The following is a 17,160-nucleotide window of genomic DNA, read 5'->3' on the forward strand; positions in this document are numbered from 1 at the left end:
GATAATGACGCAAAATTTCTATTCTCGCCAGCCGGTGAGCTGCAGCGGCAGACGACCGACAAGTGGCAGTGGCAATGAGCGATGGCGGATGGCCAGCAGGCGATGGCGGATGGCTAGCGAGCGGCCGGCAAGCGGTAGTGGCAATGAGCAACAACGGCTGGCCAGTAAGCGATGGGTAGCAGGCAAGCGGCGATGGGGGCAGCAAGCGATAGTGGACGATCAGCCGGCGAAAGGCGGTGGCGAACAACGGCCAGCGAGTTGTGGCAACTGGTGACATCGGATGGCTGGTGAGCGACGGGCGGTGGCCGGGGGCCCCACAAGAGCGATGGGGGGCGGCGGGCGGCGGTAGATGGCTGGCTAGTGGCCGGCGGCGGCAGATGGCAGCGGGCGACTGCGGTGGATGGCCGGCTGACGAGCGGCGGCAAGCTACAGCGGCGACCAGTCGGAGAGCAGCGGCGGGTGACAACGAGTGGGCGGGAAGGGTGAGTAATAAAATAGAGTTGTTATTTCTGTTTCTGTTCCAAATCTATTTCTGTGCCAAAATTTATCTCAAAAATAAAAAAAATGAAATTATTTTACCAAATAGATTTTTATTCTAAACCTGTTCCCGAAAAAAAAATAGAAAAATAAGAAAACAGAATGGTTATCATACTTTTCAAATGAGCCGAGACCAAATAATTCGAGGGGGATCCATGATGGTACACTGGTCAGCATCAACAAGATTCAGGAATACTATATTGGTGGGAAAACCAAAGAACTTGCATAGAGGCTCCTGGTCGGAGTTTTTCAAAATGTATGTAGTTCTGCCTGTAGTAAAGAGTAAGTTAAGTTGCTCAAAACTTATTTTCACAACTTCACTGATTGTTTACACAAAAGCATAACCAACTCATTGTGATCAACATACGATCAAGGTTGGTCGATCAAAGAAGACTGATCGACAAAAGTGGTCCAAGCCACGGAACAATCGACAACTATAGACATGGATATCTATGCCTACGAAATAGAGTTATCAACAGTTACGTTGAATGGACATCTAAAAGTAGTCAAGAGCTATTAAGTGAAACTCATCGACAAAGCAAGCAAGACGCTAGCCATCTTGAAATTTGTCTAAAACTATTGAGGACAAGGGGAGAACAAGAGGATCAAGAGGTCAATTAAAGGCAAGGATACAGAGTGACGATTAAAGAACCCAAAGGCTTTAGAAGTTGTAACCGCTTGCGGATAAGATCGGAATCTCGGGAGTACGTTGTTACCGTACTTAGAATGGTAAACGCTAGCGAAGGGTTGTAATTAGTGGGCTATATAAGTGGTGGTGTGTAATCATGAAAAAAGAACATGAACACTAGGGATAATCGGTTTCAGGATGAATCGGTTCCCCATTTGAAACCGGGAGCCGGCCAGTACAAGTCCAGTTCCTTGTTCATGGAACTGGGAACCGACCCTGTCCACTCGATAATTGGACATGTCGGTCCCGGTCCAGTTCCCAGGTTATACCGAGACCGGTTGTGTGGAATTTTTTTTCCTTCTATAATAATACCTGCAACTAAAAAAGTAATTGTAGACACTGATAACATGTTCAATCTTCATCGTCAACCAAAATGATGTATGGCAACTTGTCTTCTTTTCCAATTAAGGTGCTTGTCTTTTACGACAAAAGGAACATATTTATAATGGAGGGGAACACGATTACGGGTGTTAATGAGGCCCAGGTTTTTCTAATGGGCCTTGTTGCACTACTGTCTGAATAATTTCCTGAATTATATTAGGAGGCTTGCATTTAAAAGGGATATTACACGAAAATCTTTGCCTAAAGCTGATATGATTTTGTTTTTTATTCCCCCGTCATAGAGAAAGAGAATTACTGTACTTACACGTCTTTACAAATTACACAAATCGAACCCTTATTATTGCTTGATCGAACGGTTAACCCTGGTTCCAAATTTTAGGAACCAAGAAGCACTTAGAATCGGCCGATGCAGTTCCTAGATATGACCTAGACTAGTACTCACTCCTAACAAACACATTCCTATTTTACTTTTTGCAGTTTATTAATATTATTGTCCTTTTATTTTCCATCATTTTTACTTCTAGTGTTTTATAGCAATATTCAAGGTTCAGAGTCACAAGCCTGTCGAGAAGGCCAACGGTGTCGTGAATCTCAAGTAAACTCGTGCAATGAGTGAGAATCAAGGACTCAAGATTGGGGAGCGCAGAGAAGTCAGGGGACTCTGTCAGGAATCCAGAACCATCAAAACTCATGTGCTTTGAGTTCTTAAAAATCTGTATAAGCAAAAACGACAAAAAGGGATCAGCTTGGCTACAAAAGTCATTGTTAAAATGAATGAAGAAAACTACAAAGAAGTAAGTTTTCAACCCTGTACCCTTGACCCAAATCCTTGATGTGGCTGTTTGGCATGAAGAGGCCTACAAGTTTCTTTGGATGAAAATTGGCTGGCAGAGACGGTAAGGGATATCCCTCCCAATCAACGCATCTCAAATTGTTGGAGAGATAGTCAAAGTCTCCTGATACATATGCATTATGAATTATGAGCACTCTGAACCTTCTCATCCTTTTGAAGGCTTTGGCATTCAAGTATACCTCTTCTGTTTCAGGCAAAACTAGTTTTATGGCTTCCACTTTATTTGTTCCCTGAAAAGCAAATTCATGGCTTAGTCAGAAGGTTCACCAGCATGCTGAAACCTACTCAACGAAATCAAATGCCATTCTGTTTGGTTTTCTCTAAGAAGAAATAGAACGGTTAATGACTGAAATAATGAGGATTTAGCATGAGAGACATACCAAATTTTCTGTCAGAACATCAATGATGTCTTCCGAGTACCATAATCGGCTGCGTTCACTAGGATTGTTCGTGGACTCTGTGCGTACAATTTCCCTCCCCATCTCTTGCGGTAAGTCATGCATTGACAACTTGTTGAGTTCAATACTTACTAAAGATTTGTCTAGTAGAACTCTAATTCTAATATCAGGAAAGAACTTACAAGCATCAGAGACTTTCGTCACATAATCTTGGTCATCCCCATTGAAGAAGCAAGCAATATCAAGAAAAATAGCTTTCTCAAGATCATCAAGACCGTCATAGCTAATTTTCAGTATTTCATTGTATTCTAGGTTAGGTACACTTTTCAACCTTGCTATTGCACTTTCCCATTCCCTCACATTCCTACCACACAAGAAAGAACCCAAAACAATGAGAGCCAAGGGAAGGCCTTTAGCGTAATCAAGTAGACTACATGTGAGATCCTTGAACTCTTCTGGAGGATTAGGTGATTTGAAGGCATTCCAACAAAAGAGCTTGTATGAGTCAATAAAGTTTAATTTCTTGACCTCGTGAAAGTGTTCTACTCCATGGGCTTCTAGCAAATGCTTGTCTCTGGTGGTGATGATGATTCTACTTCCCGAGCCAAACCCACTTTTGTCCCCCGCCAATTTCCTCAGCTGGTCCAGATGATCAATATCATCGATAACAATGAGGACCTTTTTGTAGCAAAGCCTCCAGCTTATCAAGTTTATTCCTCTATCAGCATTTCCCAACTTTATGTTTGAGTCCCCTAATATCTCGAAAAGGAGCATTTCTTGTACTTGAACTAAGCCATGCTGCCTGGAAACTTCCTTCACATTTGCCAGAAAGCTGCTACCTTCGAAGTCATCAGCATGTAAATTGTAAATGGCCTTGGCAACGGTGGATTTGCCTATGCCTCCAATTCCATAGAAGCCAATCATCCGAACATCGTCCAGACCAATTCCAAGAATTGGATTAATTCCATCTAGCGTGTCATCTATGCCAACCGGGTGAGTTGCAACATTCAAAGCGGGGCAATTCAGTTTACTCGAGACTTCTTGAACGATTGTCTGAACGAGCTTTGATTCAACCCTGCAAGTTCCAGTACATCAGCTCAGAAAAAGAAAAGGAAAAGGTCCCTTTGAACCAAGAACATAAAAGTAGTTAGTTTCAAGTTTCAGCAAGACTTACGGAAGACATGAAATAAAAATTTATAATAAAGATTCAATTGCAGCTTATTGCTACGTCAATATACTTTTGTCATATCGACATGACTATCAATCTGTACATGAGCAGGTTATATAGTAGTGGTAGAGAATCATTCTAATCTTCAGTACAAGGAGATAACTTTAAAAGGATCCACTTATATGTAGATTTCAACACGAAAATAATTATAAAACCTCCAGTATAGGAAAAAGTGTAGTTGATCCAACCTACTATGTCAAACTTAAAGAGAAAGGAAGTAGTGGTACCCATTTGAGAAGTGCCACCCAGCCATATTAGCCAAATCCTCAAGAGATTTCCTCCATTTCATGACCCTCTCAGAATCTTTTCCAAACTTGTCCTCATGTTTGGCTAGATAATCCCCTGTTTTGCCAGTTTGCTTTCGCAATTCAGAAGGATCCACCCTATAAAAGATTGGCCTGACCATGTGACCCTTTGTCTCTTTACACTCAAGAATCTTGACAAGCTCGTCCAAGCACCACCCTGAAGAAGCATAGTTTTCTGAGAACACGACAATGGAGATCCTGGATTCTTCAATCTTCTCCGAGAGCTCTGCAGAGATGCCCTGCCCTTTGGGAAGCTGGTCGTCCAGGAAAGTGTTGATCCCGTGACGGCACAAAGCATCGTAGAGGAAATTCGTGAAGCCTTCATAGGTGTCCTCGCCTCTAAAGCTCAAGAACACGTCATAGTTCCATCTTGGGGACATAGAGGAGGATGCCATTGGATGGTCAACCTAAAGGAGACATTTAGATGGTAGCAATCATGGGTTACACGATTGATGCAGATGGCAATATGAATGAAAGCAGGAACAAAGACAAGGGGACAAGAGAAATGGTGAATTTCAAGGAGCATTCTAATTATCACAGGATGCCGTGTATGACCATTGAACCCACTTGCTGTCCTATTTTTCCCTTTCTCTCTCCTCTCTCTCTCGGGAGAAAATATTCAGTGGTTTATTATCACCACGTCACATGCCCACGTGGTGTATATTTGCTCGCGTGGATCCATTAAAAAATCGGCACGTGGCATCTGACGTGGAGAGACACGGAGGAAGAGAAAGCCCTAATGGGAGGCTCTCTCTCCTCTGCACCCCTACTCCCGCTCAAAGAAGACCTGGGGAAGGCACGAGCATTAATTGCTATCCTCTCTCCTCGTTCTTTTTCAAGTTTGAATGAAATGTCTCTCCCTCACTTTCTGAAACTCTTCTCCTTCCAGATTGTTTCTCTCCCTCCTCCTTCGTCTTCGCTTGTGTTCTTTGCTTCCTCTTTCCGGCGAAAAGCGGACGGCCTGTCCCCTCGTGGCCGTCGGCTCCGCTACGTCGCCGTCGGCTCCGCTACATCGCCGTCGGCTCCGCCTCGTGGCCGTCGCTTCCGTCTCGTGGTTGTTGGCTCCGCCTTGTGGCCGTGGGCTCCACTCATTGCCGTCGGCTCCGCCTCGTCACCTCCGCCACGTGGCCGTCGGCTCCGCCATCGCGGACATGTTCAACAAATCTCAGTTGTTTCAGCGTTGAAGAGGTTGTCGAGTAGTCGGGGACTTTGACATCATGGATGTCACGCCATGGCCATTGGTGCTGCCAAGTGAACGAGGGTGAGGACAGCGAAGACAAAGGTGGTGGCGAAGGAGAGGACGAAGTTTGTGTTGCCGTTGAGCATGCGAAATGGAGCCTTGTAGCAGGCGTTTGCTTTTGTTTTTTTTTTTTTTGGTCAAACATTCCTTTTGTTGAGTTGTTGAGTTTTGTTGAAGAGGTTTTGCTTCTGTTCACGGGTTTGTACTAGATATGATTAGAACTGATGAGTTGTTGAGTTTTCTCTTCACCAAATGATGCATGTTTTCACTCCATTCCAAGCTCTATAGGATTGGCTAAACGAACCTATTAATCTCTACCTGACAAAAAATTTACTTCTCCAAAAATTTTTAGAGGTATAACCCACGATAAAGCTCCCCTAAAATCTCCCCGAAAGCAATCAATGTTGGCTGAAGAAGACCAAGCGATGAACTCGGAATTTAATCAACAAAATGGCAGGGAAAAATCCCACATATACACTTCACCATCTTCTATCACATGACTGCGGTCTTCCACCATTGTCATTTCAAGTTTCCAAGGGAGAAGCCAAACAACCCACCCACCATATCTTTAAAGCGTCTCCTTCATTTCCCCCATGAAATATCCCCATTGCAGTTATGGATTTCAAAAAGCTCCCATTGGCTTCCACCGAAAAGTAAGAGCCTTTCGTTTAGGAATACTAACACCGACCGAGCATGCACACCATCATGTGTTAGGAACACGCAAAACACGGAACTTTTCACTCGAGTTGGCAAAAGAGGAAGGAAAACGAAGTGCCCAACTTCTTGAGAACCACTTCTGGTCCGAAAGTTTGAAAATTTGAGCTCGATGCGCTTGGCTTGGGCAAGCTAGAGACAGAGAAGAGGGCATTGTGATCGGCCTTCTTCAACAAAATATGAAAGGAAGAACAATTTAGTGCCAAAAATATAGTTGCAAAACTGAAATCTTATTCAAATTGTACAAGGTACAGATTAAGGAAAAAATAAGGAAAACTAGTGATAAATTCTAGTGCTCCAAACCAGAAATAGAAGCAAAACCTCTTCAACAAAACTCAACAACTCAACTCCTCAACAAAATGAATGCCTGACCAAAAAAAAAAAACAAAAGCAAACGCCTGCTACAAGGCTCCATTTCGCATGCTCAACGGCAACACCAACTTCGTCCTCTGCTTCGCCACCACCTTTGTCTTCACTGTCCTCACCCTCGTTCGCTAGTAGCAACAACGGCCATGGCGTGACATTCATGATGTCAAAGTCCCCGACTACTCGACAACCTCTTCAACGCTGAAACAACTGAGATTCGTTGAACAACGTGTCCGTCGTTGCGGCGAGCATTGGAGTAGCAACAGACGCCGGAGCAGAGGGCCAAACTTGATCGAACACCTTGCGTGCATATTCAAGGCAATCCAAACCATGATAAACCCGGACAAGTTCCGCAGCCAAACTTGCTCATTGTAAGAGTCATTGACAAGATCTGAGCATGGACAAACTTGACTCCGATAATGTCCTTTGAGAACTCTCGCAGAAGAGACGAAAAACGACTAGCAGGAGCATCTCCGAGTGAAAGAGAATAGGATGAGAACGTAGAAGAAAAGGAAATCCTAGAGGGTATCTTCCAAATGAGATGAAGGATTTGGAACGCCGGAGCAGCAATGGATGCCGGAGCAGAGGGTCGGAGGAGAAAATTTTTAGATCGAAGAGGGAGATCCAAAATTTGAATTAAGGAGAGGGAGAGAGAGAAGGGCGTCCATTCTCAGAAAAGGAAAGAACGAGGGGAGGGAGAAAATAGCAATCAATGAAGAGAGTCTCGCATTTAATGCGAGGTGACTTGCTCAGTTTTCTTTGAGGCAATAGGTGCGCGGAGGAGAGAGTCTTCATGATAAGGCTTTCTCTTTCTCTCTTTCTCCACGTCAGACGCCACGTAGCGATTTCTTAATGGATCCACGCGAGAATATTTACACCACGTTGGCATATGACGTGGTGATTGTAAACCATGAATATTTTCTCCTCTCTCGGAGAGTCCACGCAAATCAGTCAGCTTTATAATGCAGTGGAGGGCACGGAGAAAAATATAAAGTGGATTATTCTGAGAAATCAGAATTTCATGTTCTGTGGTTAGAACAAACTAGATAGTATGCAGCCTTCACTAATCTTAACATTCAAAACAAGTTTCCACTGGAAAGCATGAGGATTGTTTCTCATCGCAAGTCAAAGTACATCCGTCTTGAATTAGCGAATGCATGCCAAGGAGTAAAATGGTAATGGAAAAACCGAAAATGGAAAATCCTCAACAGAGTTCTGTCAACATACCTACACACACATTTCTCCATCCTCTAAGGTTTGGTGTAAGTAACTATGTTAGATCTTTTCCTTTACTCTTGAAATTGGATTATTGTAGTTAACTGCAAAATGCCAAAGAAAGCTAGATATCTCTCTCTCTCTCTCTCTCTCTCTGGGTGTAAGCAGACCAAGGCAAACATTGTCATACTTGATGAACATGTGGATAGAAATAGCAATCGGCACATATAAAAGGAAAAAAAGCAATGATAACAGACGATAAGATGAGTGAAGTTGCTTTAAGAGGATCATAAACATGAACGAATTGGGATACTCACAAAAACCGGAGACTGGAGTTCAAGATTTCCGTCGGTCAAAACAATAGGGAATAACCGAAACTTTAAATTGATACCCTAAGCTCTGATGGAGTTCAAGATCTCATCTGTAAGCTGAGTGAAGTTGCTTCAAGAGGATCATAAACACAAAGGAATCACGATACTCGAAAAACCAGAGACTGGGGTTCAACATTTCCATCAGCCAAAACGATCCGGAGACGGAACATCCAAAGACTTTAAATGGATACCCTAAGCTCTGATGGAGTGCTCAACCAACAAGTGGTGCTCAACAAGTACATTCCGACTTGCTTCCTAACACTTCAAAGATTTGAAAACCTAGAGAGATGGTCTTATGCACATTGTATGAGACCAGATAAGGCAGTTTGAAACCTCTAGGATATTCTTGAGATCGCCGTGATAGAGCACCCCCGTAAGAGAAAACGGCAATGGACATGATAGGGCTCTGTTATACCGGTCCAAGAGCAACATTTTGGCATCGTACGTATTGTAAACAGAGTAGCCTAGATCCAGCAACAGCAAGTTCAATGATATCATCAAGGTAGCTAAGACATATATGAATCCCAAAGATCAAGATTACCTTATCAGGGTGACGATAAACCTTGTCCCGGAAGAGAAGGATGACCTCGGCTTGGTCGAGGACCTGGGCGAAGGCCACGGCCTCGTCCCGGGATTTGGCAACCCCGATGCTCTGGCACGCCTCGAGCAGCTCCTCGTACGCGATCACCTCCTTCTCTTCCATCCCGAGCTTCTTCTTCAGGGCCTCCACGTTCACCAGCCGCATCAGACTCTTGGCCTCCGCGAACGATATGGGATCCTTGTCTCCAGCCGAAGAAGGCAGCGGCGGCGACGAAGCCCCCCCTCCGTTCCTCACCGACTCGACGCACAGCGCCCTGCTCAGCAAACGGAAAACCGCCAGCGTCGGCGGCTTTGGCTGCTGCGGCGGTGGTGACACAGCGGAGCAAATGTGGTGGCCCCCGCCGTAGCTGGACCCGGAGGCCGCCGCGCCCAGGGCGTTCAGCCTCGGCTGATTACAGGACAGCAATCTCCTCCACATCTTCTTGCGGGCTCGACAACGCCTCAGGTGCTCGACGAAATGCTCCGGCGAAATTGATTTTCTCGTCGCGCGCGCCTCCAGATCCAGTTCCCTTGTTGGCAACATTGATTTTCGACCTTTTTTATAGAGATCGATATGCGCGTCTGGTCAAGCTTCGTGCGGTTTCGTTTGCATTTGTAAGCTTATTTCCAACTGTGCCCGGTTTTGATTGGTCTGAGATAATCGTTTGGCGGTTACTTTCTGCGTTCGCGCGGGGTGGCGGCGGCGGCTCGATCTCGGCCGTTCGATCGCGTGGATTGGTTGATCGGAGCCGTTAATTTTTGTTTCCATGCAGCGGATCGGTTCTTGAAGCATGCAACTGCGTGGAAACCGTACGTTGACGCGGTTGGTAGAATGTACAAAGATGCCATTTATATTGACTTTATTAGCTTAAATCCAAATTGAAAACCCCTAAGACAATGACTTGATAACATCACCAAAATAATATAGTCAATCGTGCTAATATAGCACGACCAATTAATAATTGGTTTGGACAGCTTTTGTCATTTCGGTCTATAAAGTCGTTGTCTTCTTATAAGTATCCTTTTGAGGTCATTTTCGCCTGTTAATTCTTTCCAATAGTATCGATTTTCCACGCGATATCAGATTGAAAGAGAGAGATGGCAAAGCTAAGTTCAACGGCAATGATGGTGGTGGCTCTTGCTCTGGTGGCCACGGCCGCGAACCTCGCCCATGCTGAGGCGGATAACCTTGAGAAGGTGGATGAGTGGTTCAATAGGCTTAGCAACGCCAAGCGCAAGACCACATGCCTCCACTTCTACTTCCATGACACGCTCTCGGGCAAGAACCCCACGGCGGTGGGCGTCACCGAGGCCACAATGACTAGGAAGTCCCCGACATCATTCGGGGCGATCAACATGATAGACAACCCACTAACCGAGGGGCCCAAGCCAGAGTCCCCCCTCATGGGCCGGGCTAAGGGGTTTTATGGCTTTGCCGGGCTCGAATTGCTGGGCCTACTCATGAACGTGAACCTCGTAGTCACGAGCCCCAAGTACAACAGCAGCACTCTGAGCATAATGGGCCACAACTCGGCACTAGAGATCTATAGGGAGATGCCCATCATCGGTGGGACCGGCTTTTTCCGGTTGGCGAGTGGAATCGCAACGGGCAAGACATAGTTTCTCAACCACACCACCGGGGATGCGGTAGATGAATATAATGTCATAGCTATGCATTACTAGACAGTACCCAGCAGACACTCATTGGACAAGTCACGGCTACTGTTGTAGTTCGTTTCTCCTTTTCTTTTTGACCTTTGGCTTTGCGGGATCCAAAGGTTATGGGGTAATCATATCGCTGTAGTTTGCGTGCGGATGAGTTGTTTCTGATTTGGTAATGCTCTACATGCTTTCTGATTAAATTGGACGGTATGGTATCTTCTGGTGTGACCTTAGGCGAAACTAAATTAGACTCAGGGTTTATCACTGGTCATTGATACAGTGACCTAACTGAAATTACGAAGAGAGGAGGTGATGTACAAGTCATGTACAGTTTTCGCCTTTCTGCAATAGAACTTGCTGAAAATGTCTGATGATTTTACCCACCTAATAATGCAATATAACTTTTAGTAGTTTAGCCCCTGAATTATATGAAAATGTTTAATGTTGTCTACGATCTTGAAGTGATGGAAGGACAATATTAAACATTTACATATAGTTTAAGAACTACATTGAACATGTACCCAAAGTCAGAGGATCTGATTGAATAAATTAAAAGTTTAAGAACCACATTGAACATTAGACTAAAGTTTAGGGATCATATTGCACATTGAGTCAAAGTTCAGGGATCATTTGTATCATTATCCCAATCAAATATGTAGATTATGTATATTGTCTATTTGATTTATTAGTCAAGTGTTATTCGAACTATCTTTTAGGTGATCCGAATATATGTATAATATATAGTGATCTCGGGTTGAACATTTTAGTAGTCCTTCGATTTTGAAGAAATGTAACATGCTGGTATTATTCTTTTTCTACATTCAAATTTTCCATTAAAATAAGTGAAATGAAATTACTGTGCCTTCAGATGCCCTGCATATGTAGAGATTGTATGCCTTTTGCTTACAATTCAAAGAGTGTCATTTACATCTGATCAAAAACTGATTGGTGTCAATTTCCAAATCCAAGACCGCAAAGACGATGTAAAGTCGGTACTAACGTGAAGATTGACTCGGCGGTCCGACGTGAAGCCTTTTGATTGTTAAAATGATTTGGTGCTATGACCGACTGATACCTGTTCTCACGTCTTGTCCATAGATATTGCAGATGCGTTCGATAACGTAGACAAAATGATGAAGTCTGTCGCTAGCGAAAAAGCACGACCAATTAGCGATTGATTTCGACAACTTTTGTTTCCTCTTTCTCTAAAGGTGCCTTCTTTTCATGAGTCTCCTTTTGAGTTCATTTTCGCCTATAAATTCCTTCCAATAGTATCCACTTTCCCAAACAATTTCAGGTAGAAAGAGAGAGATGGCAAAGCCAGCTTTAACGGCAACGGTGGTGGTGGTGGTGGCTGCTCTTGCTCTGGTGGCCACGGCCGCGACGCTCGCCCCTGCCGAGGCAGATGACCCCGAGAAGGTGGACAAGTGGTTCACTACTCTTAGCCACGCCGAGCGCAAGACCACGCGCCTCCACTTCTACTTCCACGACACGCTCTCAGGGAAGAGCCCCACGGCGGTGCGCATCGCCGAGGCCCCGATGACCGAGAAGTCCCCAACGCTGTTTGGGTTGGTCAACATGATCGACGACCCACTGACCAAGGGGCCCGAGCCAGAGTCGCCCCTCGTGGGCCGAGCTCAGGGGTTCTACGCCTCGGCCGGGCTCGAGTCGCTTGGCCTGCACATGAACATAAACCTCGTATTCACGAGCCCGGAGTACAACGGCAGCACTCTGAGCATAATGGGCCGCAACCCGGCGTTCGAGACCTATCGGGAGATGCCCATCGTCGGCGGGACCGGCGTTTTCCGGCTGGCAAGCGGGATCGCGACGGCGAAGACGTACTTTTTCAACCTCACCACCGGCGATGCGGTAGTTGAATATAAGGTCGTAGCTATGCATTACTAGACACTAAGTTGATATATCGTTGCTTATGTTGTAGTCCACTTTTTTCTTGTTTTTGGCCTTTGATTTTGTGTGGTCCAAAGGTTATGTACGGGGTAATTACATCGTTGTAGTCATGTGTGGATGTACTGTCGTTTCCAATTTGGTAATGCTCTACGTGCTTTGTGATTTTTCATTGATTTTGGTGGTTTGGAATCTTCTTGTGTGGCTTTAGATGAGCTAAATTGGACTCGGCTTATCACTGAGTAGGTAACGTACAATGTTTGCCGCCTCGTGAACATAGAACTTGCTGAAAACGTCAATGATTTTTCCGACAAACAAAAAAGGAAAACGTCAATGATTTTACCCACCTAATAATTATGAAATTTGATGCAGTCGACGTGAATTTTTATTTTAATATTTTGGAATTCCTATTTTAAAATTACTGAAACCCAAGATTATGCATTGAATGGTTTCGATACAAAAGTTGTCTCACGGTAAACTCAATCAACCACCTAACACTAATATTCAGTGCTCTATGTTTGTTCATCTTAATAATTGGAATAGGTGCGTTTGAACTCGAATGATGCGACACGACACAGTTCGACCTTGAGACAAGACATCGAATGAACTATTTGTTCCGGCCCTAGCACGTAACTACTCGTTCATCCAACAATAAAGAAATAGAAAAGAAACTTCAACGCTTCATTCATTTTGCGAAAAATGAATGATTTGAAAAATATTTTCCTAAAAATGATCGCTTTTATCGCTTATAAAATAAATGAAAGAAAAATATTTCCATCATGCACGAAAATATTTAAACATAAATTGTTATCGACAATAAAAATATTTTCCATTGATTAATTATTTCAAGTAATATAAACAATTATTTTAAGATTAATATTTTCTAAATTATTAATTTTTAATTAAACAAACGCACCATAAGAATATTTCAAATTTGCTATTGGGGTTGTTGCCCAACGTTTTCAGCTTCTTCTTTTTCATTCATCAAAATCCAGAGATATGATCGTAATTAGCTGGTTATATATCTGGAAAGGAACTAACACAACAACTCACCGTCATGACCCCCCACTTAATTTTGGATTCTTCAAATCAGAATCGAACGCACAACCATCCGATTTTTGAGCCGTAGCATAGAGAAGTGATTAAACAATTATAATCGACATTCGCTATTTAAACAAAGGCTTCCATGACTACCACCCCCTCACGCTTAAAAAAAAATTGTACAGAAAAGAAAAGTGTATCGTCAACATTCCCATTGCACGACTAGATTAGAAGATGATGTGAGGGAGATAGTGCTAATCGACCGAACCAACATATTTTATTGGTTTGAGAAACTTTACTACATACCATTGCAAATATCCAATTATTGGGTCCTAAGCGTGAATCACGACATTTCATTACTTCCGATTGAAATCATGAACGTTGATGTGAAAGGGTAGAGTATATTGGAAATTTTTTTTTATCTTAATAAGCATTGCCATTGATTAGGGCATCACTTTGTATTTGCGAAAAACGGGCTATTACAATATATTAGACAATGCATGAAAACTTAAGTACAATTGCATAACCGAATTATGTTCGGCTTTACACATCTCGGTCTAGTAAAAATGTGGTAGTACGGCTTACTATAGGCATAGTGTTCTAGTAGTGACAGGTGATAAATGGGCTCATTAGACGTGACTATATTGAAATGGCTAAGGTCCTCTGTCCATTTTCGGCCTAATTTTAAAAATAAAAAAAAAACAAAACACCAACTTCAGCTTAAGTGGCAATTTTGGCATGAACTTTTTTGTGTCTCTTAAAAATCACCAACTTTCATTATAATCCAAAATCTGGCCCATTTGACTAGATGGATTAAAAACACTATTTATTGTCTTTTTTTCTGAGTCACAGCTTGGAAAATAACGGTGAAATTGTTCATGGTCTCATTCGCTTCACCGGCAAGTAAAATAGATCTCTAGATTGAGTTTTTCCGGCCAGCCTCCACCATTTCGTTGTAATCTAGAGTTGTGGACCACCACCCATCGAGATACGTCATGGACGAGATCCGCCAAGCTCATTACCGCAACCTTTTTTTCTGAACGAACCCAAGTCCTCCCCCTTGAAACTTCGAAGTCTACGTCAAATTGACATTAATCGATTGATCTCATTTAATTTATTGGGCTCTACTGATGGACATTAATAAATTGATTTTGTTGGGAAGTATAGGGAAGGAGATTCTAAAGTTGTGTCATGCCAAAGTGCTTGTAACAATCTACAAGATCTCAAGCTTCGGTTAGGCTGCGGCCAGATTTGAGACTCAAGTAAGTTGGTGATTCCTATTGAGACAAAAAAAAAAGTTCGGATCAGAATTGTCACTCAAGGTAAAATTTGTGCTTGTTTTTTTTAATCAGCCTCTCAATTTCCTAACATACATACTCCATTGTTCTATCCATCGAGAACCGTCAAGGTAAAAGGGAGATTGGAGAGGAAGACCTAAGTAAAGAAGTGTTAGGAGTCACCGCACAATTACAAAGAAAATAGAGAGTAAAAGCAAGAAAGAGAATTTGAGATGCAAAGTTTTATCCTTGTTCACTCTTAAATTAGGGCTACATCCAGCAGAGAATTCTACTATAATTAGCACATCGCACCTCTTTATTATATCCCTTAATTACAAGAGAAAGAATACATATATATATATATAGTAGCTATTCACGGGCCCAAACTACTAATAAAACTTGATCAGAATCAAATCTGTCAATTCCACTCACTGTCTATTTGATTAATTAGGTGTCGATTTTTTGGAAATCTATATAATGGATTCGGCCGCTAATAAAAAAGCACGACTAATTGGTGATTGCTTTCCACAACTTTCGTTGCTTCTGTCTCTAAAGATGTATTCTTTTCGTAAGTCTTCTTTTTGAGTTCATTTTCGCCTATAAATTCTTTCCAATAGTATCGTTTTCCCAACAATTTCAGATTGAAAGAGAGATGGCAAAGCTAGGTTTAACGGCAATTGGTGGCGGTGCTCTTGCTCTGGTGGCTATGGTGGCTACGGCCACAACACTCGCCCGTGCTGAGGTGGATGACCCTGAGAAGGTGGACCCGTGGTTCGATAGGCTTAGCCACGCCAAGCGCAAGACCACACGCCTCCACTTCTACTTCCACGACACGTTCTCAGGCAAGAGCCCCACGGCGGTGCGCGTTGCCGAGGCCGCGATGACCAATAAGTCCCCGACGCTGTTCGGGGCGGTCATCATGATCGACGACCCACTGACCGAGGGGCCCGATCCGGAGCCCCCCCTCGTGGGCCGAGCTCAGGGTTTCTATGGCTCGGTTGGGCTCAAATCGATGACTCTACTCATGGACATGAATCTCGTGTTCACGAGTCCAAAGTACAACGACAGCACTCTGAGCATATTGGGCCGCAACCCGGCGCTCAAGACCTATCGGGAGCTGCCCATCGTCGGCGGCACCGGCGTTTTTCAGTTGGCGAGTGGAATAGCGACGGCAAAGACGTACTTTCTCAACCTCACCACCGGCGATGCGGTAGTTGAATATAATGTTATAGCTAGGCATTACTAGACACTTCGGACATTGTGTTGGCTCATGTTATGGTCCACTTCTTCTCTCATTTTGACCTATGGTTTTATGCGGGCCAAAGGTTATGGGGTAATCATATCGTTGTAGCTTATGTGTGGATGAGGTGTTGCCCTTCATTTGGTAATGCTCTCTACGTGCTTTTCGATTTTCATTGATTCGTGGTGGAGATTGAATTTGGAGTTAATGGTATCTTTTCCTGAGGCTCTGGGTGATCTAAATTGGACTCGCTTTATCACTAGAAGAAGGTAGGTGATATGCAAGTTTCGCCATCTTGAAAAATAGAACTTGCTGAATATGTCAATGATTTTACTCCACTCAATAATTCTGAAATTTGAAGCAATCGACGTGAGAATTACTTTTGTTTCGGGAATTTCGTATTATAGGATTACTGAAACCTAAGATTGCTCAAGGATTTGGTTTTCCGTATGAAAACTGTCTTCCTGCCAGACTAGCTAAGCACAATCAAACCCGTTAACAATAATATCCAGTGCTCTATGGCTCTTCAACTTAAGAATTGGAATAGATGCATTAAAGATAAGAGAAACTGACACAAACAGTTCCTAAACTTCTACTTAATATGCAATACTTGAACTTTCAATGCGTTCAATGTGATCCTTGAATTATCCCTAAATGTTCAATCTAGTCCATTGAATTTTCATAAAAAAAAGTCTAAAGTTCTCATAATTACATTATTGCTCGGATTTAGAATATCTTTCAATCTCAATCTATTTCCTAAATTAACAAAAAAAAATATGGCTATTCTTTTATCACTTTTTAACCTTTTTGATTTTTATAAATATTACGATAGTTTCATTTAAGTGTACTTTAGCTTATAATATCTATAATAGGAAAAGTAGAACCTCTTTTAGAATTGAATTGGGTTGACATTCCTGCTGTTTTAATTTCCCAATAGATAGATTTAACTAAATTTTGTTAAGAAAACACGAAATACAAAAACTTGATAATTGTATTAATATAAAAATTAGGAACAAGATTTAGATTAATATAAGTATGTCAATTCTATAGATAAATTAATATAATAATTAAATATAATTATGAAAAAATTTATATAAAAAATAAAGCAATATGAATCCGATAAAACTCTAAATGAGGTTAAATTTCTACTAGTGTAGAGATCATAATTCAAATTATGCTTAGATGGAATTATAGTAATA

General features: G+C 42.6%; 4 protein-coding genes across 4 annotated transcripts; 3 read left to right on the forward strand and 1 right to left on the reverse strand.

The window, feature by feature from the left end:
• Positions 1-2,186: 2,186 nt before the first annotated feature.
• On the reverse strand, positions 2,187-4,925 carry LOC115663134 (disease resistance protein RPV1-like). The gene is made up of 3 exons (XM_056304895.1): positions 4,274-4,925; positions 2,801-3,893; positions 2,187-2,650 (listed from the first exon to the last, which is right to left on the reverse strand). The coding sequence occupies exons 1-3, from the start codon at positions 4,744-4,746 to the stop codon at positions 2,333-2,335; spliced, it is 1,884 nt and encodes a 627-aa protein (XP_056160870.1). The 5' UTR covers positions 4,747-4,925; the 3' UTR covers positions 2,187-2,332.
• A 5,009-nt stretch (positions 4,926-9,934) lies between these two features.
• On the forward strand, positions 9,935-10,456 carry LOC130135442 (dirigent protein 23-like). Its single transcript, XM_056304725.1, has one exon. It carries the CDS (start codon positions 9,935-9,937, stop codon positions 10,454-10,456), a length of 522 nt encoding a protein of 173 aa, XP_056160700.1.
• A 1,312-nt stretch (positions 10,457-11,768) lies between these two features.
• Positions 11,769-12,579, forward strand: LOC115663132 (dirigent protein 21-like). Its single transcript, XM_056304874.1, has one exon. It carries the CDS (start codon positions 11,810-11,812, stop codon positions 12,401-12,403), a length of 594 nt encoding a protein of 197 aa, XP_056160849.1. The 5' UTR covers positions 11,769-11,809; the 3' UTR covers positions 12,404-12,579.
• A 2,794-nt stretch (positions 12,580-15,373) lies between these two features.
• Positions 15,374-15,967, forward strand: LOC115663135 (dirigent protein 23-like). Its single transcript, XM_056304711.1, has one exon. The coding sequence runs from the start codon at positions 15,374-15,376 to the stop codon at positions 15,965-15,967; it is 594 nt and encodes a 197-aa protein (XP_056160686.1).
• The last annotated feature ends 1,193 nt before the right edge of the window (positions 15,968-17,160 follow it).

Source organism: Syzygium oleosum, unplaced genomic scaffold (assembly GCF_021117445.2).
Source record: "Syzygium oleosum isolate NSW1041296 unplaced genomic scaffold, Sole_v2.1 Sole_v2.33, whole genome shotgun sequence".
In the NCBI taxonomy this organism is placed as follows: Eukaryota; Viridiplantae; Streptophyta; class Magnoliopsida; order Myrtales; family Myrtaceae; genus Syzygium; species Syzygium oleosum.